The following is a 26826-nucleotide window of genomic DNA, read 5'->3' on the forward strand; positions in this document are numbered from 1 at the left end:
GATACTTACGACTTTAACAACTATTTCATAGCTCAAAAAATACATGTGCGCTATGCAGTTTGAGTCTGTATGCCATATTATCCGACACTCTGCTAATGTTTTCCCTTTGACTTCGAGAATCTCTAATCAACATGAGGCATCTCTGTTTCACTTGCTGGCTTTTTCAGGTGTTCCAGGCATGCATGAAGCTATGACTTCTCCGTGGTGGTTTTCTTTGCTGCACTCTTTTCTTTTTATTCCCTTTCAGGAGCCGAAGTGTTGGCCTTCTCTGTGTTCTACACAACACTTTCCTGAAAGCTCAGAGGCCTGGTGTGAGGTTGGCCTGATTAATCCCACTCCTCTACAACACAAGTCCCACGGGCCTCATTCTCCAATTCATCAGCCACCCACAGGAAGGAGTTCGAACAGAGAACATTAAGGACAAGAAAAAGGTGAGGGCTCTGGAGGACAACTGAAGAAGGTTCTTTTCTGAGCATTTTGTACTTTAAATGTGTGTGGTCCAAAAATCAGGTGGAAAAAAGCATTGGACACGAATTTATTTAGTTCCTTTCATTTACCTACGTCTCCCCCTCCCCAATACTACATTCATTCCAGCAGATCTAAGATGCTTAACCAAGTTCTCAGCAAGCTGTAAAGAGACAATCACGTCTCTTCAGCTCAGACAGGCCTGAGCTGAAGATAGGGCTTTAGTATAGTCATAAAACACTAGGCTGAGGGAATGTACAGAGAGGCATTGCACACAAGATCAGAAACGATGATTGCTAACACTATTGCAAGGGTTAAGAGATCATTAGAACCCCAAAGAAAGTCCTTAGGTGACAGAGATGAGCACCTGGCTCAGGGAGGGGAGATGCTGCCTGGTCCACAACTCGCTTCGTTTGTGTGGGTGTGTGTGTAAAAACTGGGCATGATATAAAGTGTGTTCCTAGCCAGCGACAGAAAATTTAAAACATGAATATTAGAATATTCTATGAACACACATTTATCAAATAAGAAAAAATATCTATGTTGGGGAAGTTTGTAGAATTAGGAATAATTTTTTAACCAAATAAATGATATAAACATCCACACCAAGAACAAACGCATATACTTGAAAGAGAAAATAACATTCTAAATTAAAAAATTCTTATGTTAATGATTTTTCTATTAAAACTCTTTTTTCGATTACAGTTTATACTCAATATTATTTTGCATTACTTTCAGGTTTACAGCATAGTTGTTAAAGACAATCATATATTTTATCAAGCAATCCCCTGATATTTCCAGTACCCACCTGGCACAGTACATAGTTATGACAATATTATTGACTATATTCCCTGTGCTGTACTTACATCCCCATGACTATTCTGTAACTACTAGTCTGTACTTCTCAATCCCTTCATCTTTTTCACCCAGTACGACATGCCCCCTCCCCTCTGACATCCATCAGTCTGTTCTCTGTATCTATGAGTCTGTTTTTGTTTTGTTTGTTCATTTATATTATTCTTTGGATTCCATATACAAGTCAAATGAGACATTTAAAATTTTTAAAGCAGGCTGACTATGAACCAGTTGAGAGAAGTAATTACATCACACTTGGCATCCTCAGCAGCTAGGCCAGTACGTGCTGTACATGAGGTATAAGTGTTTGGTGATTTGGACCAAATCTGAAGATCCAACAATCACAGTCTTAATACTAGCATATTTTTCCAATTTCGTTTTCATATAAGCATTCATTAAAACACCTGGGGTCAAGTCTTAGTTGTCTAAATATATATAGTAAATAGTTTTCTTGACACAAAGGAGAAGGAGCTATTGTCTAAGCAGAGTGGTCTTTAACAATATAATCCAGGGATTTGCAGATAAACCTCTCACGGAAGATCAGTCTGAGTGTTGCTGCTGTGTTCTGGCCTCCGGTACACCATCTTTATGTTTGGGGGTGTTATTCCAGAACTGTCACTCTTGTGGCTTCTTTGCACAAAGACAGAGACACATAGCACCATGTCTCTTTCCTTCCCAACTACTGTTAAATCAAAGCAGAGAAGTTTCACAGAGGGCCAGGGTTGTACAAGCTTTAAACAACAGAGTAGACAGGATGCATACATCTATGTCATTGTGGACAGAAAAGTTTGGGGACAACTTCAGAGTGTTGTGCCTTCAAATAAATAACCATCAACAATGTTAGTTCTGCTAGGCTAATCTTTTCCATTTCATTAAACGATGTCATTTTGGGTCGAACTTTTCTGAAGCCTCCATGAAAATATGAGATGGTACAGTGATTAAAATAGAATATTTGGTTCAATAGATCAGAAACAATCAATTACTTACAGTAGCTGTAAGGAAAATAATCCTTCAAATAAACTTTTTGGGAGTTCCGTGATTTTATTTCCATAGAGAACACTGAAAAAGACATAATTTAAAAGATGAGAAAGTCAGACACCAAACCAACATAACAAATTAATCTAACACATGCATATTCAGGTATATTGAAGATTGCTAAGCACTCTACACAGAGCTAAATGCTTATGGTAGAAAGGTTGGAAGACATGAAAAACAAGGAAAAAGCAAGAAAATGAACACAGTTCATAATTCTATTGCCCTCTCATAGAACTGTTCACTGCTAAATTGCCCTATTTTTTAAACATACACACACACACACACACACACACACACACACACAGTTCATTTATAATTACAAGACACTGTATGCAACAAAAGCAAATGCTGAATGTGGAATCCATTGCTCATCAAAGGGATGTGTTTTGGGCTTATCGTGTTGCTTAATAGTGAAAGAAATCCATCTACTCTTTAGCTATACAATGCATATGCTAGAGAAAGGTAAGACCTGTAGACAGTTGTCATTAGTATTAATATAGAAGAGTGTTTTTAATGTAGGTTCCCCACAGAAACATGAACAGAAATGCATCCTCATGGAACCCACTTCTGAGGAGCCACTATGTGGGAAGACCATCACCACTGATCCCCTCAGTACACCTGGTGCCTAGCTCAGGTTTCTGTACACAGGAATGCCCTAATTGGATGGAGAGGGAACACTCCTTGATGAGTGAAATGAAAAATAAGTCACCAGAGGAACCAGTTAAAGCATAAATTAACAAAGAAGGTGAAATAAGGGTATTTCAGCACCAAATGAAGGGTTATGGTTGACTCTTCATGTCAGTTATTAATAAGAGATCTGCCTCTTTTTAGCAACCCCTGCCAAAGTAGGAAACCCCAATTATGGGTAGCAAAAGATAGCAATCATATTTTAAAAGCGCAATTTGGCAATATATATCAAGAATCATAAAAAGGTTATATAAATTTTTACACAGTAGTTTCACTGAGGAGTTTAAAAAATAAATAGAGCTAAACAGTATTGTATGTATAAAATGTTAATCAGGGCTTAATTTATGACAGTGAAAAATGAAAATGTTCAAATCATGTCCTGAAGAATATTTAGTGACATGAAAGTGTTCATGATATAATGTTTAAAAAAGCATAATATCCACATATGAAAATTTATCAATGTGATACACCACATTAACAAAATAAAGGATAAAAACCATATGTTCATATTAATAGATGCAGAAAAAGCAGTTGACTAGGTACAGCATCAATTTATGACTAAACACTCAATAAAACAGGTATAGAATGAAAGTACCTGAATATAATAAAGGTCATATGTGACAAATCAAACCAAAAGAGGCCCCAAATAGCCAAAGCAATCCTAAGAAAAAAGAACAAAGCCAGAGGTATCATACTCCCTGACTTCAAATTATACTACAAAGTAAGAATAATCAAAACAGCATGGTATTGGCAAAAACAACACCTCCCCATAAAAAAAAGGCCAGACACATAGACCAATAGAATAGAATTATATAGAGCTCAGAAAGAAACCCAAATGTACACGGGCAAATAATTTTCAAGGAGCCAAAAAGACCTAATGGAGAAAAGAAAGCCTCTTCAATAAATGATGCTAGAAAAATTGGAAAGCCATATGCAAAGAATGAGACTAAGATGCTATTTGTTACCATACAAAAAGAAATTAACTCAAAATAGATCAAAGACCTAAATATATAATGTGAAAGAATGAATTACATAGAAGAAAACACAGATACTGAACTCATGGACTTGGTGTTAGAGACACTTTTATGAACTTGACCTTAAAGGGAAGGGAAGTAAAAGCAAAAATAAATGAATCAGACTGTATGAAACTTAAAAGTTTCTGCACAAAAAAAAAAGGCAACAAAATAAAAACACAACCAACTGAATGGGAAAAGTTATTTGGACATAAAACCTCTGATAAGGGATTTGAATCCAAAACATACAAAGAACTCATACACCTCAACAACAACAAAACAATCCAATTAAAAATGGCTGACAGTTCTGTCAAGAAGACATATAAATGGCCAGTAGACACATGAAAATATGCTCAACTTTACTAGCTATTAGGGGAATGCAACTCAAAGCTACACTGAGATACCCTCTCACACCTGTTAAAATGATTATTATCAACAAGACAGGTAATAACAAGTGTCAGAGAGGTTGTGGAGAAAAGGGAACCCTCATTCACTGCTGGTGGGAATGTACACTGGTACAGCCACTATGGAAATCAGTGTGGCGGTTCCTCAAAAAATTGAGAATAGAGTTACCATATGATCCAGCAATCCCTTTCCTGGATATCTACTAGAAAAAATTGAAAATATTTATTTGCAAAGATATATGCACTCCTATGTTCATTGCAGCATTATTCACAGTGGCCAAGCCATGGAAACAACTAGAGTGTCCTTTGAGAGATAATCATCTCTCAAAGAAGAGATGGGAAGGATAAAGAGAAGGATAAGAAGGATAAGAGAAGGATAAAGAAGAGGTAGTACTTTTATACAAGGAATACTACTCATCCAAACAAAAAGATGAAATATTGCCATTTGTGAAAACATGGATGGATCTTGAGAACATCATGCTAGGTGAAATAAATCAGAAATTGTCAAGAATCATATGATTCCACTCACAGGTGAGATATAAAACTGAAGGTGACAAATGAACAAACGACAAACAAACAACTCATTGACACATTAACAGTATAGTGGTTATGAGAGGGAAAGAGGTCAGGGAGAGGATAGAGTAAAGAGTAAAGGGGATCAAACACATGGAGATGAAAGGAGATTTGACCTTGGGTGGTGACCACACAATGCAGCATACGGGTGATATATCAAAGAATTGTGCACTTAAATCCTATATTATTTTATTACCAATGTCAACCTGATAAATTAAATAAAAATTTTCAAAGCATAATATAAAAAACTAAATTACAACAGAAGTTTGATTTTGTATGTACATATGTGTTTATGTGTGTGTATACCCCCACTGCTCAAAAGTGGAAAATCTAATGATGGCAAGTGATTTCACATCCAGAGTGTATTTGAATTTGAATATCTCTTTTCTTGTTTTTTTTTTTACATTCTCTCCAATGAACATAGATTACTTTTAAAAAGAAGAATAAGTATTTTCAAAAATAAATAAATAGATGTGATAATACATGAAGAAAAACTGAAATGAGAGTCTAAATAATTAATATGTTTGTCAGGCAGCATTATATGATTTCTGGTTGAAAAGGAGGCAAATAACAATACATGAGAGATAAATAAGAATGAGGGGAAAACTTCCCTTTTAAGATGTCAATGAGAGGTTGGATATATTACAAAATTGAAGAAAATTCTCAAGAAAATAAATAAACCTGAGTGCTACATTGTGTAAACACACTAAATTTGTATAGATTCCTGTGGTACAGGTACATAGCATAACACTGAAATTCATTTCTGTAAAATATAGATTTTTAAAAGGTAAATCAATTACCAAAGAAACAATTTTAAAAATCAAAGAAGGAAAAAGAGAAATCTATGCTGTTGGGGTCAAGAAAGTAAGAGAACTTAGAAAGAATAAAGCAGGAATTAATATGTTCAAGGTCAAAAGTAAGAAAAGAGGAGGCTTCAGGAACAGGAATGAGCTGACCGTGGCATTGGTTCAGGATAGTCGACTCACTGCCATTCAGCAACAGACACTGCACACTCCCTGTGTGCCAGAACATGGCTAAGTTCTACGGTAGATGCCCAACTACACTGAACCCAACTGTTATTTTTTGAATATTTATTATCTGTGTGTGTCTTAGGCACTGATATGAAATATGGCTTCAAAGAGCAATCCAAAAGAACAATATTGAATACTGAAAGAGTTTTATATTTGGACCCCACTGAGAAGTAAAAAGGAAACATAATGCATATAAATAGTGGGAAACCCATATAAGAATTTAGGGGAAAATAATTTGCTAGGTTGTTTATTTGAGACTTTTGCTTCAAAGGTAGGCTCAGCAGGAAAGGAGAACTAGCTAGGAAGTATGTCATATTTGCATTGTGAAACTATTTTTTCTAACAAATCATTGTTTTCCATAAGATCAGGTTTAAAAAATAGATTGCAAATGAGACAATTTGGTACATGGGACAAAAAAGCAGATCACACAAGGATGAAGAAAATCCACCTGTGTAGATGATACTGGGTATATGGATTAAAAATCATGAAAATATTGTAATACAGAAACATTAAATAGGATGGGAATGAGATATCACTAAAAAAAGGTATAGCAATCCCAGTGCTGGGCACCTTTTCCTTACATGCAATAAGATCAACATGATAGTAACGAAGGAGAAGTTAAAGTGTCAAAAATCCAAAGACCAGGAATGTGAAGTGGGGGACAGACATGACTTAAATGCAGCACTCTACACACAGTGATCAATTAAGCTGATGGGGAACTGTTTATAGTCCTTTGGAACAACAGCGAAATCTTAAGGCCACCTTTGTAGCTGTTCCTAGAAGGCGGGCTAGGGGTTCCAACTCTAGGACAGTAGGACACAACCTAGGATAATAGGGTACAGTCACACTGGGGGCCAGGCTTTGAATTCTCCTGCCCTGTGGGAAGCCAGAACTCTTACTAAAGATAAAAACATACAAAATTGAATCCTATTAAGATGTCTATCATATAATAAGTGTTGAGGGCAGGCTTTATCATCTAAATATATGGTAGAGAGCTATACTTATAAATTTAAAATTATGTATACCCCCCCCTCAAAATTATGTATATCTCAGAATTAACAGTTATCAAGTTTAAAGACAGTATTAAATTTAAAGGTTGGTGTATTTTCATGTTCACTGGAAACCAGTAGTAACATGTCAGATACTGAGCAGGAGAGTTAACAAGAGACCAAGAAAAGACTGTAGGAAGTGTAAACACAGCAACCAGAATCAGAATACCACAATCTTTCACTACAGGCCTCTGTGGAATTGGGGAGCTAGTTAGTGAAGAGATGTAAATAGAAAAACTGAACTACAGTCATTTGCAGGGGGGTGCTAATAAAAATGGGAAGAGAGCAAAAATTTATGTTGAGGATTTTAGGGTGTAAGAATTCTCTGCGTTAATTAAAATCCAGAAACATACAAATTGGTTAAGAATCCGTCAAGGCCGTATCTGCTATCTCCCAACTTCTTTTCAGCTTTAACAAAGCCGGCAGGGGAGTAATCTTATCCCCACTTTAGAGACAGGGCAACTGAAAGGCAGGCAACTTAGTAACACTTCTCCAAACTCTTTCCTCTCTTTTGACATTTATTCATTACCTTTCAGGCACAGAGACTTGAAGGACCAGGAGTTGGTATGTTGCTCCGTCCTTTTACGTGGCTGGGAGTGTCGTCTATCTCTACTTTGGATAGCATTATTGTCCAGAGTACACATGGTAGCTTATGGACAGCACAGGCGATTTAACTGAGCCTCACATTACACTGTGTTATTTTGAGTCTGAAAACCCACCTGGAGTACAATACATGACTAGACTTGACATTTTCCACCAAAGGTTGTATCCTTAACCTTGGACTTCCTGTAGTAAAACAAACTAATCAACCCCCAAACAAACAAAGCACACAAAAAACCAACAATGAACTTAAGCAGCTATTGCTGAAGTGATAGTTTTTAATTCTTTCTTCAAAGAAAATTGTATTTTTCAGAGCAAACCAGCCCAGCAACCTGAATACCCGAACCCAGATGTGTGCATCTGTCTCGTTCTCCCACTGGTGCGAGCGAGTGTAAATTTCTACACGAACTCCGAGTGTTTATCTGTCTCTTGCACATGTGTACCCTGGAATGCCCACCGGTACCCATGACTTCTGAAGTTCAGAAGAAATCCACAGTAATTTACATCAATAAGAACCCTCCTCTAAGCATCAAGTCTTCAACAATACGTGCTGGCCTCCACTTTCAAACTTTAAAGTTAAAATCTGAAATAAAGGTTACTTTACTTGCTGGACTTCTGAAAGTTTTTACAAGAAGGAATGAGAGTGTTTATCCATTTATTTTAGAACCACTTTACATAGCTATCTCCCTGAAAATCCTTTGACATTAAAAAGCTGTAAAGCTTTCTTATCTTCATACTGTTGGAGATGAAAGCTGGTTCTTTCTGGGAAGTCTTAAGGGGATAAAGCAGGGAGTTAAGGGGGCCTCTCAGTGGTCGTTTTCCATTGTTCCCTGCAAGATGTCCCCCAGCTTCCTTCTAAAGGGGCTGATATTGTCCCCAGAGATGGTGGCTGGTAGCTTAAGAATTATAAATACAACAGTGACCAGAACATTCCAAAATAAACATTGCTCTTTTATTTCAGAAACAAAAAATGATCCAAAAAGGGAACTCTTGCTCTCTAAACAGCAAAATTATCAAGTATGCCCCTAAAATATATGCCCCTAAAGTGGCTGATTTTAGTGACAGGGAGCATTCCTCAAAGAAACCAATGGAGTTCACTAATGATTATTAATAGCTAACATTATTAGAAACTCATGATACAGAAACTTCAAGAAGAGTATTTTAAAAATCCAAAGGAAAACACGGAGCCACAGTTGGTTGCGCACTGCCCTCCCCCAGTCCCGTGGGGATACTCACAGTGAGTTCAGGGAGCGAAGTCCTTGGAAAGCATCTGGTGCCAGTTCGGAGACCTGATTATTGCTCAGGTCGCTAAGATCAAAAATAGGTTTGGTTAAATGAAACAGAACATCAATGAGATTTAGGAGAAAGCTATTTATTGCCTTCTCAGGTTGGTGTCACACCTGCCAATATATGTAAAATTTGCAACATGAAATACCCGAACTATCCTACATTAAAATAAAATCATTCTTTTAAATCAACTACTGACTCATTTCATAAATTATTAGATGATCTCACCTACAAGGGGAACCTAATCAACAAAGCAAACAAGTGAGCAAAACAGAACTAGAGACATGGAAATAAAGAACAAACTGACAGTAACCAGAGTGGAGGGGGGAGGGGGATAATGGGGGAAAGAAGGGGAGAGGACGAAAAGGAACATGTATAAAGGACCCATGGACCAAGACAATGTTGGGGGTGGGAATGAATGTGGGTGGGTAGGGTGGAGGAAAGTAATAGGGGGAAAATGGAGACAACTGTAATTGAACAACAATAAAACAAAGAAAATAGAACATCTAAGATTTGACTATATACTATATTAAAACACATGCACTCAGACTGGTCTGAATCAATATGTTACACTGCAGAGAACCTTAATATACTGCATAGTTTATCTGTTAATGTTACAATATTATAGAACCAGCAATCAAATAGTTATATTACTTAATATTTAAGCTGTCAAATACCTAAATATTCATACTTAAATGGGTGTCTTTGCAGAGTCATGACCCGTAAAATTTTAAAAATTTACATACATCCCAGAATATTATTCACTCACATTCTTCTGAGCTTTTTATATGGTGAGAAAGCGCCAGGAGGGATGACCTTGATTGAGTTCTGTTCCAGACGTCTGCAATGAAAAAATCCATCTTTTAAATGGAAACATGAGCTCTCAGAGATGTTTAATGCAAGCCCAGGATTCATGTCAAGAAGCAAAGTTGATGCAGTTCATGAGTAATATTTATTTTTCTCAGAAATGACCACTAAAACTAATTGTGCTGTGCTTTAAATGTGGAGCAAGATTGGGAACAAAAGCAAGGCAATTATAAAAACAATTTTAAAAATTCCAGGTTTTAGGCATCACATGTTCATTAAATATGGTCTCACTTATATGTGGACTCTAATGAACACAATAAAGGGACAAAACAAAGTAGGATCAGAGGCATGGAGCAGACTGAGAGATCTCAGAGGGGAAGGGGGGAATGAAGAGATTAACCAAAGAACATACATGCACACATGCACAGCCCATGGACACAGACTGCAATGTGCTGAAAGCGGGGGTGGGGGGTGGAGGGGGTCAAAGCGAGGACATCTGTTAATAGTGTGAACCACTTTGTACAATAGAGAAAGCACCTGTAAGAAACAAATTTTCGGGCACATTTTAATAGTGTCAATTTCAGTTCAGAGGGATGTGCAGTAACACTGAACATATATGTAACATGTTTTAGAGATCATTATAACTCTTCCACAAAGGAATTATTGTTGAATATTAAATCTTATAAACCTTCTATGCCCTCTACAGAAAGTGTATTATAAGTTGCACAAAAAAGAATCATTAAACTCAGACAATTAATTTTGGAGCTTCTTATGAAGCAAAATCTTCAATTCTAAATCCGTGTTACCGGCATTTTCAGTGAGATGTCTGGATCCACTGATTCTCCACGTGCACATTTCACGTGAAACCCACCACAGCAAAGCGCATTCAAGCACAGCTGCAGCATTTCTACGATGCATTACAACCAGAGAGTTGAAAGTAACTCCCATATTTTCTACTCTATGGTTCTGCTCTCAGAGAAGGATAAGTTGGACCCACTTAGTTGTGAAAGAAACAAAGAAATAGATTCCATTGAGTGTCTAGGTAAATATGTTATTCCATCAAGACATGTTGCCTCTCAGCCTCAGGTCTATCCATATAAACATCTAGTAAACATTTCCAAGCCCCTCCCCCTCTTCTCCTCTGCCCTGTATCCCAGAGAGCTCACTTCTGGGAACCAGGAGCCCCCAGCACACTTTCCTACCGGTTTTCATGAAACTCAGCCAATGGGAGGCATTGGTGGGAGACTGCAGGTGGGAAGAGAGGAGAAGACTGGATATTCTCCCCCCGGGGGGAGGTTCTCCGCAATGGCCCCCTCCCTCACTCATTCCAGCTCTGGCTGCAGCCACCTCCTGACTTAGTGTAACCTCACTTTCTGCTTAGGTCATTATAGCCCTAGCCTGGGGGGAGGCACAACTTTCTACCTCTGTGTCACATTCTACCAGTGTTTCATTCATTCCTCATATTAAATCCCTCTACTGAAATACTTGGCCCGAGCCCCACTTTCCTGCCTGGATTTAAAAAAATTATATACATATAAATACACATTATATCTATTTAGGTATTTATGTATGAATAGGAGAATATATATATTATGGATTATGTGTGTCAAATACATTGGTTCATTTTTTATTGAACGTTGGTAATATTTACAATGTTATTGATTAATGACCATCAAATCAAAACAAACAAAATATCTCTGGGAGGTTAAGTCAAATCACTTAAGTATTGGTCTTTTCCAACTCCACGCCCTGGCACAGTACCACATTTTCTTCACAGTCTCAGGGGTTTGCCTCTGACCACCTCATCTCCACACGCAGTGGACTTCCTCAGAGGCCTCTGCTGTGGAACTTCTTGCAATGTTCCTGANTATATTATGGATTATGTGTGTCAAATACATTGGCTCATTTTTTATTGAACGTTGGTAATATTTACAGTGTTATTGATTAATGACCATCAAATCAAAACAAACAAAATATCTCTGGGAGGTTAAGTCAAATCACTTAAGTATTGGTCTTTTCCAACTCCACGCCCTGGCACAGTACCACGTTATCTTCACAGTCTCAGGGGTTCGCCTCTGACCACCTCATCTCCGTACGCAGTGGACTTCCTCAGAGGCCTCTGCTGTGGAACTCCTTGCAATGTTCCTGACAATTCTTCTTTCCTTGATGTGACACTTTATTCCCCTGACTCTCACTCGAGTTTTCTTTTTCTAAATTTATGACTTTGTTTTCTCAACCCCTCAATTGAGCTATCCCTCAAGTTTCTGGCCCTTCCTCTCCTACAAAAAGGTAAAATCCAGTCCTTATTACCTGCACTGTTAAGTCATAATTCTCCTTCTCTAGAAAAAAGAAATGATTTTGTTCACATTAAAGACACATTCAAGTTCACCTACAAACTAGGTCCAAGTTCTGAGTCACTAGCAGATCTGTTTCAACAGTGATGCAGAACTAGGTCATGCAATTGCTTTTCACAAATTTCAGGTCCTTGAAAATAAGAACACCAGAATATATTTTATAAACTACAAACCACACACATCTTAACCAGTATCCTTACTCCTATAAAACAGAGGAAAATTAGTTCAACCAGATTACAAATAAAGAAAGGAAAATAACAGTTTTCAGGTGAAGGTTTAAAAAACCAAATGAAACGTACATTTTTCTCTACTTGCTATCCTCATCTTCTATTTTAATAGCATGGAATCTACTGACTTTTATAGAGTATAAATATGAATCCATTGCTCCATGAAGAATCTAATTTAAGACATTCAGGGTTACAAAAACAGAGAGTGTAACAGGGAAAATATATTGTCATGCTATCCGCCGTAATTAAGAGACTTCCTCATGCTAGTCCTTCATAGAAAGGAGATTCAGTATTTTGAATTTCAGAGTAAAAACAGATTTAGAAAACGGAATAAGGGAGAGAGAAAATTCCATAAGCCACACACTATAAAAAAGCCTTTTTTAAAACATAGAAGCAGCGAGAAACTTACCTTTTTCCTTTTTCTCCACAGAATGTATGCAAACGATACTAAAACATTTCATCACTGAGTATATGTGTGTGTACCAATATCCACCTGTCATCTATCAGTCAATCTACCTATCTATCATCTATCTATCTGTCCACTCGTCCATCCTTCCATGTATATATCCATCCACCCACATATCTATCCATTCATCCATCTGCCTGGTTTACATAAAAGCAATCTGCTGTCACCCCTTCACCAAAACCATAAGGACATTTTAGTTAGATGTCCAATGAAATAAGAAAACGGAGACGGTTTTCTGACTGCTCCGATCCCAAAATTCCAAAGTATGTTTAATCAGAGAAGACCTCTCCTCCTCACTCCCCCACTGTTTTTTCTCTTATTCATTAATTACTGACTTTTAAAAATAAATCAAACATATTTGCATACTTTTAGAGTTCCTAAACAATGAACTGAAACCAATATCGCTTTCTGGAGCCTAGTTCAGATTATAGGAAATAAAAAGTGATCACATCCCATATCAGTAGAATATACAACGCAGTGTAGTTGGGCAATGAAAAGTCCTTCCGACTAGTCCTGAAGCCACTTATAAGATTAAATTATCTTAATGAGACTTTCAGCTCCCTAGTATCCAATTCTCAGGCATTATTTTCAGTGTTTTTCAAATTAAATTATTTTGACAAAATAAAATAACATCTACACACCAAAGCCAAAGCAGCCTTCCCCAAGAGATATTAATATTTTGTATGTTGTGCATACATAAAAACAAAAATGTGTAACTTAGCGATTAAACACTTATATGGAGTTGGAATAAATCCTGGTTTTGCTACTGATTTGTTTTTAGGGCCTTGTAAAGTTACTTTGCTTCTCTGTGTCTCAGTTTCTCTTTCTGAAAAATGAGGAAAATAAAGCCTACTACAAATGTTTTGGTAAAAATTATGAGATATAAAAAAATATATAGTATTTTTGCACAAAAAATGGAAAAGAATAAAAATATGGTTATATGGGTCTATATAATCATACATATAATAGACAGCATTATATAATAAAATGTCTAGTCACACACATACACAATCTGATACAATTTGACCTCCAGTATGAAATAAATATATATGGTTCCAAAATATGTTTTTAAACAAATGAGCAGTGCAGATTGGCATATAACTCAGTAACTACATGGTAAACACATATACACAAACATCATTCACGTGGAGACTGTAAAAAATATATATGGTTGCAATTTCCGTGATCAACATGTTTAAAGTATAGCATGTTATCTCATTTGGAAAGTGTCTTAGAAACTCAAAAAAGTTTTCACAGCACCAGTGAAGTATGAGACTGGACTGACTGTATCTCTAACACACAGCCCAGACGCTGATTATACACGGCAATAAAGCTGACAGTTCTCTGCAATTGCCCTATCTGCACTTACTGTAAATGGCAAAAACAGCTGCCAGGGAGCAGAACAGAGAGCTAACGGAGTGAAGGGGGTGTGTGCAATGACTCAGCTTCTGAATCTGGGACTGCCCAATGGAGTCACACATTCTCGTCCCGGTGAGTGCCAGATCGGCATTTGAAAAGGAGGAAGCAGCAATATTTCTTTGACTTCAGGGACTCTCTTGCCTATTACTTAATAATTCTAACATGAGGACTTTCTATTTCTGGAATGTCACTTCTAACACTAGCAGTAAATGCCACTGAAATCCTTCATATATCTCCACATAAAATGAACCAGAATTCTTTTAGACTAGAATATTATTTCTGTTAAGTAACTGCAATCTCCAGAATGCTGTAAAGTTTAATAAATATTTTCAGCAGCTGAGTGACTATGGGCCTCGAGAGGGACATACTTTGCATATACTAGCATTTTTGCCTGAGGACTGTGCCCATACTAATTACCAGCCATCCATTCCTTGGCGTGACTTATTCCCTGTCCATTTTCTTAATCTCATTTTATACCTTGTGATATCATTCTAAGGTACATTTCCCTGAGTGTAAACACAATTGCTATTTTCATAGTAGCATTAGCTCCTTTTCCATTTGGTCGTTCAGCATTTAGAACAAGACAAAAATAAGTGCATGTTCCTATCAATCTCATATTCCAGGCAGTGACCTTTTGAGTGTTAAGATTTTCATGAATGCATTCACATGGATGCCCAGTCAAATACACAGATACACTCGATACACACAATCACCTGGTTGAGACTGAAAGAGAAATTCAGAGGCATGGGACTCACTCATATCAGAGGGACAGAGGGTAGATACATAATGCCGAATAACACTGTTTCCCCATATACTTTTTCTTTAGCAATCCAGGGAAGAAAAACATCTTTCTGTTGCTGGTTTTTTATTAATAACTAAAACCTTGTGACCACTCACTGTGAGTCAGGCACTAAATAAAGTCCCCCATCGAGTAATAATTTTAGTTTTAAAAACATTATGCAAATTATTTTTACACATCACTTATTTGAACGTATTACTCAATGAGGGGGTAGCAATTTGCATTCTCTCCAGCCCTGCACTGAGTTATTGTCCAAGTTATCCATCATCTTTTCCCTAAAATTAAGATAACAGCATGATCGCTAGTGGAATTTGAACTACATAATTTTTCAGCTTAATCCTTCCAGCTGATTATATAACCATAAATCTATGAATTAATTACTAAAAATGACTCATATAAGAATGAATAATCATTTGACTATGCCCGAGCTGACTTTATGTTTATGTTGAAGTTCACCCAGGCCTTCCTTTACGTCTAATGGTACCCACTTTTTCCTGCAGAAGATTTTAGGAAAATACCACAACAGCACAGGGGGCACTTCTTGAAATCGCCCGCTGTGACTACCGCTGGCTAAGCCCGCCTTCATCATGCCTTGGAGAGACTATTGCTATCACATTCGTCATGATTTCCTTTTCTCCAGGCCCCTGTCTACTCCATGTTCAGTGAATTTTCTATTCTCACTAACACATCAAATCATGCTACTACACTGCCCAAAACTTTTCCTTGCATCCACTTTTATTCTCCGGGATTAGACTTCTGCTTTATGTTTCAGCTCTTGAAAACTAGTAATTTTTCAAAGATATACTCCTCTCACTTCACTGAGATTTTGCATGTGTTCTTCTTCTGTGCCTGAGAAGCACACCCTTCCTTCCTGACTGTTCCTTGATTCTCCCTGGCGAACCAGGGGGCTCCTCCTTCCACCTTCCCTGTGCATATATATCTTATTCCTTATCATTTAGTTTGAAAACATTCTATTTCTGTAAAACTTCCATTCTCTGCAGGGTAAACATTTTGAAGGCTGGAACTGTGTCCTTTCAACTGTAATGTCTGATGCAGAGAAGGCACTCCTGGGGGATGGAGAGAGGTGAAAAAAATATTGAGCATGCAGAATCTAATACAATTAAGAGTTCAACATCCTGGAAGGGGAAAACTCAGAAATAACATTCAGAAAGGGTTAAACATATATGGAAGAGTGTTTGTTTAAACAGAAAAAAATAAAAATAATGCATATTTTAAAAATTATGTTCAGTATCATAAATAGAGGTTATAATTGGATATAGCATGAACCGATATTCTCACTTTTATGTCTTTGTATGTCTGCATGCAAGTGGTCCAGAAGAAACAGAAGGAACAAAAGTGCTCCCAAACCTCAGATCCGGCTCCATCACCCTGGACCTCTTTTCAGCCATTTTTAGTACAGGCAGAGTTAAGAGTAGTTCAGTGAGTTTGCACATTTAAGTGTTTTCTTCCCATTACACCCACTTGAATAGCATGCCTGACAAAAAGTATTCTAACTTCTGAGAATTTGCAGTCCATCATAGAAAACATTGGGACACAGTGTTCTCACAACATTGCCCCAACCCCTCCTCTTCCTGTAATTTCTACTTTCCCCCCACTGTCTTCTCTGAAACAAATCAAAGAGAGATGTGTATGGCTTCCAGCTTCAGAGCCCTGAAAAAAGCAACCAAGAGCGAAGGCAGTAGACGTTACGAGTAACAGAGACATCCTAAACTGTTACAGCTTGTGTTCTTACTAACTAGTCTCCATGATTTATGGAATTTCTCTAGAGTGTTTGACTAGGTGATATGCCACAGGAAATCTATAAGTGGATTGAAGAGAACTAAATGTCCACTTTAGAGCAATCCATCATTGTATTTGAATCTTTATACCTCAAAACACGAGCTAAGAAATTAATTCCAAGGATTTGGTACATAGAGAACCAATTTGCTATTAATGATTTTGTTGCCGTGGGCCCCGTCATGCATGGACTTGCCTCTGGCATTCCACGTGTACAAAAGCAAGGTTTTGACATGCAGAGTTCAAAGCAGCAAAGGACTAGCAACAGCTTCTTTCTGTCAAATTTTACCTTATATTACACATTCTATTCCCATCCCTATCTTCGTTAGTCCAAATTCCTTTGTCATATGAGACAGCCAAAACATATGGCAAAGGTATTTGGACTAAAAAAAGATAGAAAAAAACACAGATATGGTTTTCACTATGAAGAATGGAGGCTTAGAGACTGTCCAGATTGTGTTCCCCAGACCCTCTCTGGCTGTCCCCAGCACTGTCATTCTCCTACCCACACTCTGCTAGGCACGGGGGCAGACATAGTGAGACATGGCCCTGCCCTCCTGAAGCTTGCAGTCTAATAGAAGAGTTTGGTATGTGTTAGAGGTTCTATGCAGACTAAATCCTCGGACATATGAGAACATCTAACAGAGAATAGGAAAGATGGCATCGTGGTAGTTCTAGATACAAAGTAATGGGAAACAGCTCTCAGGTTTGCGAACATGCCTACATCCAATGGCCCCGTCTTTCTCTACACACCTTCTATGTTCCCTTGATATGTAAGTATCTTAAAGTTTCCCATCTGTTTTCCTGACTAATCATGCAGCCTCTTGTGATTTTTTCAATTATTCTCCTTCACTCTGTCCCATTAAGCTAAGCCATGGCTACCTTTCTTGGGCAGCTAGATAAAAGAAGGAACATGAACTTGGGAGTTAAATAAATTTAATATTATGGCCAGTTTAACACTTCACGATTCAAGAATTTTGGTGTTATAAGATTTCTTAACTGTTTTGAGCCTCGTCTTTTTCATTTTTCTAATTTTTTTATTGTTATTCAACTACAGTGGTCCTCATTTTTCTCCAGTGCTCTATCTTGCCTTGCCCAACCCCCTCCCACATTCAGTCCTCCTCCATTGTCCTTGTCCAAGGGTCAAGGGGCATGTGTAAAGAGCCTCATCATTTTTCAAGTGGCAAACTGAGGCTGCCAGCCTTTCAGGCCCCTGAGGTAAGTGTCTATGGCTTCATTACGGATGAAATGTGACCTTAAAGAAAGATGTCTAAGACATCGGTAAGAAGACTCAATTCTGGATCGTGGTCTAAGGAAGAAGGGGGCCTATTAGATACTGGGTTGGCCAGCCTACGAAAGACAAAAAGGATCTCTCAGACCCATGCAGAGACTGCAGTCTAAGCCAGTATGAGACACATTCCATTCACTACCTTTTGTCTTATGGTTTTATGTTTAAAAAGCACTATTGTCATTTCTACAGAAATGCACACACACGTAATAAGTGCAGTCAGAGTTGAGATTTCCAACCTACAAATGGGAGGACAGGTCTTGGGTCATGGTAAAACCATCTGTGACAAGGCTTCTTGGGGAAAACCACCAACTTTTATGTAACTACACCTCTGCACTGGTCTTCCCAAATACGTCAGCAAAGGTCAACGAGAAGGTCAAATGATACAATGTGTGTATAACATCCAATACTGCAGGTATTGGGTAAGTGTTAGTCTCTTTCTACCCTTTCTTCTCCAATTCTGACTTTGGAAGATCATCTCCCTTCTTCTATATCTTAACAAATAATTATTTAAGCAAAGACCAGAACTGTACAATTACAGATGCAAGCACAAAGCAGAAAAAAATAGGACGAGTCAAGATTGTTTTGGCAATTGATTACTCCAACACAGAGCAGATACATACTTTGTTTTGGTCAGAATTATGAGATAGTTGCAGGAATAAGGCCATACCACACAGTAGGAAGTTAACTCAACATTAATAAAATTAGTATCTGATAATGTCCAATAAAGAAATCCTACTAGTAATTTATGGTAAAATCCAGGTTAAAATCATTTGAAAATTATGAGTTTATAATTTTTAGTTCATCATATATTAAAACGATCTATAAAAATTTTTAGAAGATGTTACATTGCTTTATTTCCACATTTTATGAATTTTATTGGTGTATCTTATTCTGATAAAAAATAAGTGTAATAAAAAATAGATTAGTAAGCTGGCAAATTATGACAATAGAACCAATGGTAATGGGGGTATTTTGTTGGAGTTGAAAATCCATAAGACTTAATATCTGATGCTCCAATGATAAAGCTGGTAATGTAATAATCAGAGAAATAAAATCCACCTAGAGCTAAACATATGTTTTCATCTGAATTTATAAGTTTAATTTATTCTAGCTGTACTGCATATACCACCTCCTCAATATAGGCAAAATCAATGGGACATACTATTTTGTATAACTTTTATGCTACTAAATTCTACCATCATACAGAATCTATAGAGCATGCAAAAGAGAAGAAAGACTCTATTATAAAAAGTAAAATAGACCACATGAGATAAACTACTTTAAATATCTCAGGTTACTTCCAGTCTCTCGGACTACTCACAGTCTGTTTTATTTCAGTACCTCCAAATCTTTCGTTGGCACTTTGGCATTTCAGAAACTTTGCTCACCGCCATCCTCCTTCCCAGTTTTGGTCCTGCCCCTCAGCTTCTTGTATATAACGATATAACCATCATCTCCCAACCCCTCATACTTGAAACTCTGGCATCATCTTTAGTTCATTTTTCTCCATTATTCCCTCATCACATCAAATTGCAAATCCCATTAATTCTGCTTCCACATCATCATCCCGACAGTTACTTATTAGCTCCCGCTTTCCTGACATCTCCTCTCGATCAACGTAATAGCCTCCTAAGAGGCCTCAGGCCTGGTATTCTCTCCTTTTGCCAACCACTGGTATATAGCTGTCACATTAATTATTGAAGGTTATGTTAAAACTCCCATATTCAAATGCAGTCCAAATAAAAACAGGTCCTCATACTATCAATGGCCTTACATGAATTACTTCCAAACACCCTTTCCAATTTTATTTTCCTGCACTCTCTCAGGCTGCAAATACCAAAGTGAGTTTTGTCATGTCCTGTATCACCACCTACTGCCTTTGCTTATGAAGTTTTATTAATGTGGAAAGTCTTTTTCTCATCTCTGCATTTCTATACACTACTTTTTTCCCCAAGGCCTACCTCACAAATTCCCTCCCACCTGAAGGCTTCAATGGTCAAGGTACCCTTTATGGAATGATTTCTATACACTTAGTGCATAAAGCTCAACATGTGTTAAAGACTCCATTTCAGACTAACAATAGCCCTTACTTTCGTTGGTGGAGACAGGCTCATAGAATAGAAGCGACTTGCTCACGGGGGTCTCACAGAGAGTCAGCAGTAGGCAGACCTGTGGTTCTAACCAAAACTCTCTGACTCTCATTAACCACTGTCCCTCGCCCTCCACTCCACCGCATCAGTAATAAATACCTCCGACTTTATTTGTTCATCTCTTACAATGGATTATTACTTTGCACCTCATTTCATAGTTTTTAATTCAAGTGTCAAATGTGCTAGTCACTTGAATAAAGCTCTCTGGAGAATCCATGCTGCCTTTAAATAATGTTTAGTGAGCGCTGGTGCCTGGATGGATGAATACAGCATTCCCCTAGTCTAAAACTTAACATGTCTTCCTACTATCTGGTTGATCACAGAGATAATAGCAAGCCCTTCTAAGATGAAAGCCCCTCAATGCTCTGTGGGTTGAAAATTACACAAAAATGTCCTTTTTGGGGTATCATTTTCCACAATGCCTCAACATGCACCCAGTCCTCCAACTAGGCTCAATGTACAATCTCTACAACTCGATACTCACGGCCACCTCTGCCTTAAGTTCCTGCTCTTTCTCTCTTATCAGCTATCACCCATGACTTCTGAAACCATATATTCTCCTTTCCAGGTTCAGCTAAAATATGCTTACAAAGATCTTCTATGTATGACAGTGTCCCATCAATTAATAATTTGATGAGAATAATATTATTTTGTGCATTTATTATTCCATGTCTGGGTCAGATCTCCATAAATTCTAGAGTCCTGACAGAGGATCCAGTCTAACACAGTGGAGCTCTAAGTACAGTTTTAAGTGTACATTAGATACTTTAAAGGGGATATCAGTGGGTCTTGCAAATTAAGGTTATTCTCATATAAAGTAATTAGAGCGGTTAATTGGCAAGAAAAAAAGAAAAAAGGAAGGAGTCTACTTCTGATAGCAAGCACACAATAGAGTATATTGTTGTATTATAAAATTGTACACTTGAAATTCATATAATTTATTACCAATTTACTCCAATAAATTCAATAAAAACGAGTAATATTTTTAAATAACTTAATTGTTGTGCCTACTATGTAGATTTATCACAAGAAGTTGCTCCTGTTTCATTATTTCAACCAAAAGATGCCCAAAGCTACTTATTTAGATAAAATTTAGAATTAGCTTCTTAAACTATAATACGACCACCTAGGTGGTTAAGAAATGTTTTTTAGTGAATGGCTATCATCAGAGTCAAGGTTTGCCTTCATGCTCACGTCTCTGACGGCAACAGCAGCCCATTTCACGTTTGACAGGACTTCGTTTCATCTGTGGGATGTGCGCTTGACAGGGACAAAAGCGCCCTGCAGCCGCACGCAAGATCCGTGTGAAATGCTTTGTCAAGAGAATTTGACTTTGGGCGGGTTTATCATTGATTCAAATTGGCTGCCATGATCACTAATTTATGTCTATTATTTTCTGACTCATATTATTATCCCTTTTTATACTTTGTGGTGGACTACACAATGGTTGGCACAAACCGGCTAAACTGCATGTTAAAACATGAGCTCTTGCAGAGGCCGAACGAGGTCTGCCCGTCTCGTCTCTGAGATTGCCTCCCCTCCACTCCAGGCGTGAAACGGACTGCAGCAGACCCCCAGGGCCACACGGTCAGACTAAAGGAGCCATTCTTATTTTTCCTAAATAGCCCCATAACCCTTTCCCAAGGGAAGGACAAGTGCTATTTATCCTTAAAATGCATCCCTTTACATTCTACCTGTGTTTAAAAAAGACAAATCCTAGCCAGTTTAACAAGATATTTAATTAAACAGAGTAAGGGTCAATACCATTCTGAAAGGAACATTTGTCTAAGCTAATTGATCCGATTTGCCTTTGATAAACCCAGACTTCCCTAAGGAAAGTCATGATTTGGGCCCCTGAGTAGGTGGCGGGGTAAGAGGAAATTACGGGGCACATACATTTCCGTGATAGTCTCAGGCAGATTCGTGGGAATCTCAGTGAGACCTTTCCCACGACAGTCTACGATATTGTTGCTACAGGTGCAAGCAGCTGGACAGTGCAAAACGCTGCAAGAGGGAGCCATAAATGACTGGTGACCTGAAAAAAACAAAAACACAAACAGCAATTACATTTTTCCTCTTGAACTTCATAATTTTGAAACATGCAAGCTCATCTCAAATAACAAGCAGGTCAACTACAGTACTCTGAACACCGGATAATAAAATGGTCCTCTATTTCTAAAATACATTTTAGGAAGCACACATTTATATTTTAGGGGGCCAACACTTGAAGAAGCAAATCATATTTTTAAAGGGAAGTACAAGTATGATCATTTTTAAGACGTGAAATCGTTGCGAGAAAGGCTAAATTCAGATTTGAAACCAGAATTCTATTGGAAACTATTCTGAGCTCCAGAAAAGCATCAACTTCAGACTAAGCCATGTTTTATTTCAAATGAGCTTAAGTGGAGCTCAGTCTTTATTCAGCCTATACAGCTTAACTTGCTTTATCTCAAAAATAAAAATTTCCCTCTTGGTAGACACTTCCCTCTTGGGGGAAGAGACATTTCTCTCTTGGTAAACTTGGTGGACTGTTGATTTTAAAGAAGTAATCACGGGGCAATAATATGGGGGAAATTAGACCATGCTAAGTTTAATGTCTGCATAGGTACAAAAGTGGCCATTTCCTTTGAAGTTATTACAATAATTTGTAACACACCATTCTGTAATTGTTGGTATGTTTCTGGTTGTGGCTTCCCATACCCTAAAATATTAGCATAAGTCTTCATTTCCTGCAGGTAGATAATTTTATTGCTCGTTATCTGGAAACACAGCTATTTTGAAATGAGATTTTACTGCTCAAAAGACGAAGAGTAGTGTCAGTGGCACTTAGCGAACAGGCACATGCGCACAGGTGGCCCCTGGAGCAGGGGAAGGCCCGCTCTGCAGGGAAGGGGCCTCTCAACAAGCCCTCAGACTGGACAGAAACAGTCTACAAGAGAAACGTGAACTTGCCTTCTGGCTCGTCTAGAAGACAGGAAGGGAAAGTGAAGAGAGAAAAACGTAGTTAGTAACAAATTGTTAGTCATTTCATTATTTAATTGTTTTTTAAAAAAGCAATCGGGCCTATTGAGAACATTCCATGACATTACCAGAAAATTTTGTTTGAGTTATAAAAATGTGGGAAAATACATTAAAAAAGGGACTAAAAGGTGATGGTCACTTAGAATCCTATACTAGCACATCTTCTCACTCCCTGAAGAAATGGTTAACTATTTATAAGGCACTATGTATATTATTAAAGTGTCTTTTACTGTATTTTGGACAGTCACTTCTAAAGCAGAACCAGCCCTATATTTATAAAGGAAATTATATGTTAATATGGATCAAAATAATATTAACATATAATTTTATAAATACAATATACATATCTATCTATCCATGGATTGGCTCAAAGTATTCCATTTTCTCATAACATTATATTTCTCTACAGTTGTTATAAGTAAGGTAAAATGAAGTAAATATGTTTGAAATACTTAGATTGGTGCTTAAGCACATATAAAGAACTAAGTAAATGGTACCTGCTGATATTTTAAACAGCCCGTGTCTTATTTTTGTTTTCAGATTTTTGTTACTAAGGCTAGCCATTTATCTCTTTTAAGTAGAACTGAACCCGTAGTATATATGTATACACAGAAAGCATGCTGTCACTCTACAGCTACAGTGGAGTTACTTTTTGAATTTCCCAGCAGAAATCCAGGATTAATTAATCATATTTCCAGTTGTTAACATAAAAGTAGATATAAATGACTACTTAAAGGGAAAATAAGGAGTAGCAAATAGACCTAAAATCTAGGGATTTCCTATATTTCCCCTTGAGTGAAATCTGAAAAGTGTTTCATCATACCTTGGGCATAAATAATCAGTAATTACCAACCGTGCACAAATGTCTTAGAACATATTATTATCATCACTAAAACAGAGGATTTCCATAGAGTGATTAGTGCACAATTGCACATGTTAGTGAGAAACACTGACACCCTCAAAGCATGCATTTGTCACAGTTTCCTTGAACACAGCATAAAATCAAACAACATAAAGGTCCTCTCCCTTACCACTGCAGACAAATTCTCGTTTCTGAACCTCAGCTACATTATGGCCCCTCAGGTGGGACGGGCCCATGCACTGGGTGTAGAGGCCCACTCGAGGCCTCTGACGCAGCCAGTCGGAGAGCCAGGCCAGGTGGCAGTCACAGTACAGGTTGTTGGAATGTAGGCGACTAAATGAAAGGCAAGAAGTTTAAAGCAAAAAACACACAAAACCCAGAAATAGTTATTTCAAAACTTGGGAAATTCTTTAGCAATAATTAAAAGCTTTATTTCTGAACATAGAATTAGATCAAGCTTAGCAACTTTCAATTGAATTATTTGTCTAAAAATTAAACTGGTGTACAAGCACAGAATCACGTTTCTAGTCTTTTATCTGTGAGCTGAGCAAATTACACAGAACCTGCAACATGGCTGTGAAAATTTTGTGGCTATGTTCATTCAAAAAGGTAAAGAAAAACAAGAAGTTCGAGGCCATTTGCTCTGCAGTCCAGACATACTGACAGCCAGTAGGGGTTGGGGAATGGGAGGTAAAGCATGGAATAGGGCGAGAAGGCCTGTCAATAAAAGTCAGTCATACTCCTGGTTTGAATTATTAGTTAGTCCTCTCAATACGAGTCTCTGTGAAAAATGCTTGCAAAATCTTTTCAGAGAGGGTCACTTTCATTTTTTGCTCAACAAGATAATAATAATTCTAGATAAAACACTTTTCATTCTAATGAACACAATAATTCTAGTAAACCACTTCTTTCAGATCCCTTTTCTGATTTCCTTCTTCTTGTGTAATACCAGAAAAAGGGATCTGCAGCTTCCAGCTCTTGGGGACCTATCCTCAAAGAGTAGAAACTGGAGTTGAAAGACATAAATGGCCAGGAGTGAAGGAACGAAGTGGCCCCCTCTCTGTTGGCAGGAGTCCACCCCAGATCGTGGAACCCATCCAAGAGGCAAATAGCACTCCTCCATTAATAAAACATCAGACAAATGTATCCACTAAATTAGGCAAATGACTTCAAACTGGCTTTTATGTTTTCTCAAACTAAAGAAAAGGACATCCAAGGCTATAAATCAAAGCATCATTCCCAGAATCACCTATGACATTGTAATACCATTTTAGCCCCTTTTAGCTGATGTGCTCAATTCTAACCCAATAACAGTAATGGATATTAAAACAGGGAACTCAGTCCAGAAAGATAATTGTACCATAAAAATGGAATTTTGAAGTAGCAGTGATAATATAGAATAATGAAACAACCAGAGCAAGGGAATTTAAAGTTAGGTGACTCTGTCACATTCTCCTTGGGCTTGTAGCTATGGAACAGTCTTGCATCAAAACTAGGTGGGAAGACACAGAACAAAAAGCTACGTTTTGGGAAAGTTGGGTGACCTCCGGCTCAGTTTGCATGGCAGACAGAGGGGCATCTTCCGAAGCCACAAAGCACATTCCTCGTCATTGTTCTCTAAATATTCCCATCTGAACCGAGCACATTACAGTGATTCAGTTACATGAGCACCAGCGATACCAGAAAACAAAAATGTAAAAACCTGATTAGTAAGAGAAAAGGTGGTGTATTTCTATGAGAGAATAAGGTACACACACTATCAAAAATGTAGATGCTAAATGATTTTACAGTCTTAGTGGCTTTATTTTGCAAAGAATGAAAGCTTGATCAATTTTTTTAAAAAATTAACTACATTTAATGAGAAACCATTTTCATTAAACATAGCTTGAGTGAACTGAGCTCTTAATTTGGTCATATTATCCAATCTGATAGCCCCCAAGAAAACAAAGTTTAGTTATGTCTGCATACTTTTAGAATTCTTTTATTTTATTAAATCATATTCCAAGAAAATTATACTGATGGATTATTGCATACAGAGCTACATGTGAGAAAAAATGACATTAAAATTTGTATTGCCTAATTATTTAATATCCAGCAATTCAACAGATTTTTTGTTAAAAGGAGAAATAATATAATATATCTAGTTATCAGCCATTATGAAATAAGAATATTTTGAAAACCCAACAAATATATGCATCCTACTTAAAAACATACTGTTTCAAGAAGTACAATGCTTTGGCTATATTTCTCAGTATTTCTCACACACTGTATATAATACAGTTTTTTAGGTCAAGCTAATTCTGAAACTGAGTTCAAATGAGATTTATCTCCGGAAATGCTGTAAATAAATATCCCCACACAGGGTTTTAACGATTAATTTTTCTCCATGAGAAAAACATATAGCCATAAAAATAGTTTATTAGAGAGCCATTTTATTCACCTAAAATATTTTAATGTCCATCTGCAACCCTGAAAATGTATTTTTAAATAGAAATGCTGACGCAACCTTAATTATAGAAACACTAGAAGGTGGTGCTGTAATTTTATGTTACAAAGAAGGCTGGAGACCTAGTTTAGCTTTATTAGAGGCACTTGACATACAGTAATAAAATCATAAAGATTTACCATTTATCA

General features: G+C 37.4%; 1 protein-coding gene across 10 annotated transcripts in view; it reads right to left on the reverse strand.

The window, feature by feature from the left end:
• Nucleotides 1-26826, reverse strand: part of SLIT2 (slit guidance ligand 2) — a 322800-nt gene that overhangs the window by 86312 nt on the left and 209662 nt on the right. For 7 of the 10 annotated variants that reach the window (XM_037045143.1, XM_037045134.1, XM_037045106.1 and 4 more), the window contains 6 exons: nt 24362-24525; nt 23262-23273; nt 22206-22344; nt 9769-9840; nt 8949-9020; nt 2308-2379 (listed from right to left, as the gene is read on the reverse strand). In XM_037045143.1, coding sequence (XP_036901038.1) covers nt 2308-2379; nt 8949-9020; nt 9769-9840; nt 22206-22344; nt 23262-23273; nt 24362-24525 — 531 coding nt within the window. The remainder of the gene's footprint in view (nt 1-2307; nt 2380-8948; nt 9021-9768; nt 9841-22205; nt 22345-23261; nt 23274-24361; nt 24526-26826) is intronic. The other 3 variants (XM_037045153.1, XM_037045125.1, XM_037045076.1) reach the window with 1 other exon arrangement.

Source organism: Sturnira hondurensis, unplaced genomic scaffold (assembly GCF_014824575.4).
Source record: "Sturnira hondurensis isolate 20B ecotype Veracruz unplaced genomic scaffold, ASM1482457v3 Scaffold0000780, whole genome shotgun sequence".
NCBI lineage: Eukaryota > Metazoa > Chordata > Mammalia > Chiroptera > Phyllostomidae > Sturnira > Sturnira hondurensis.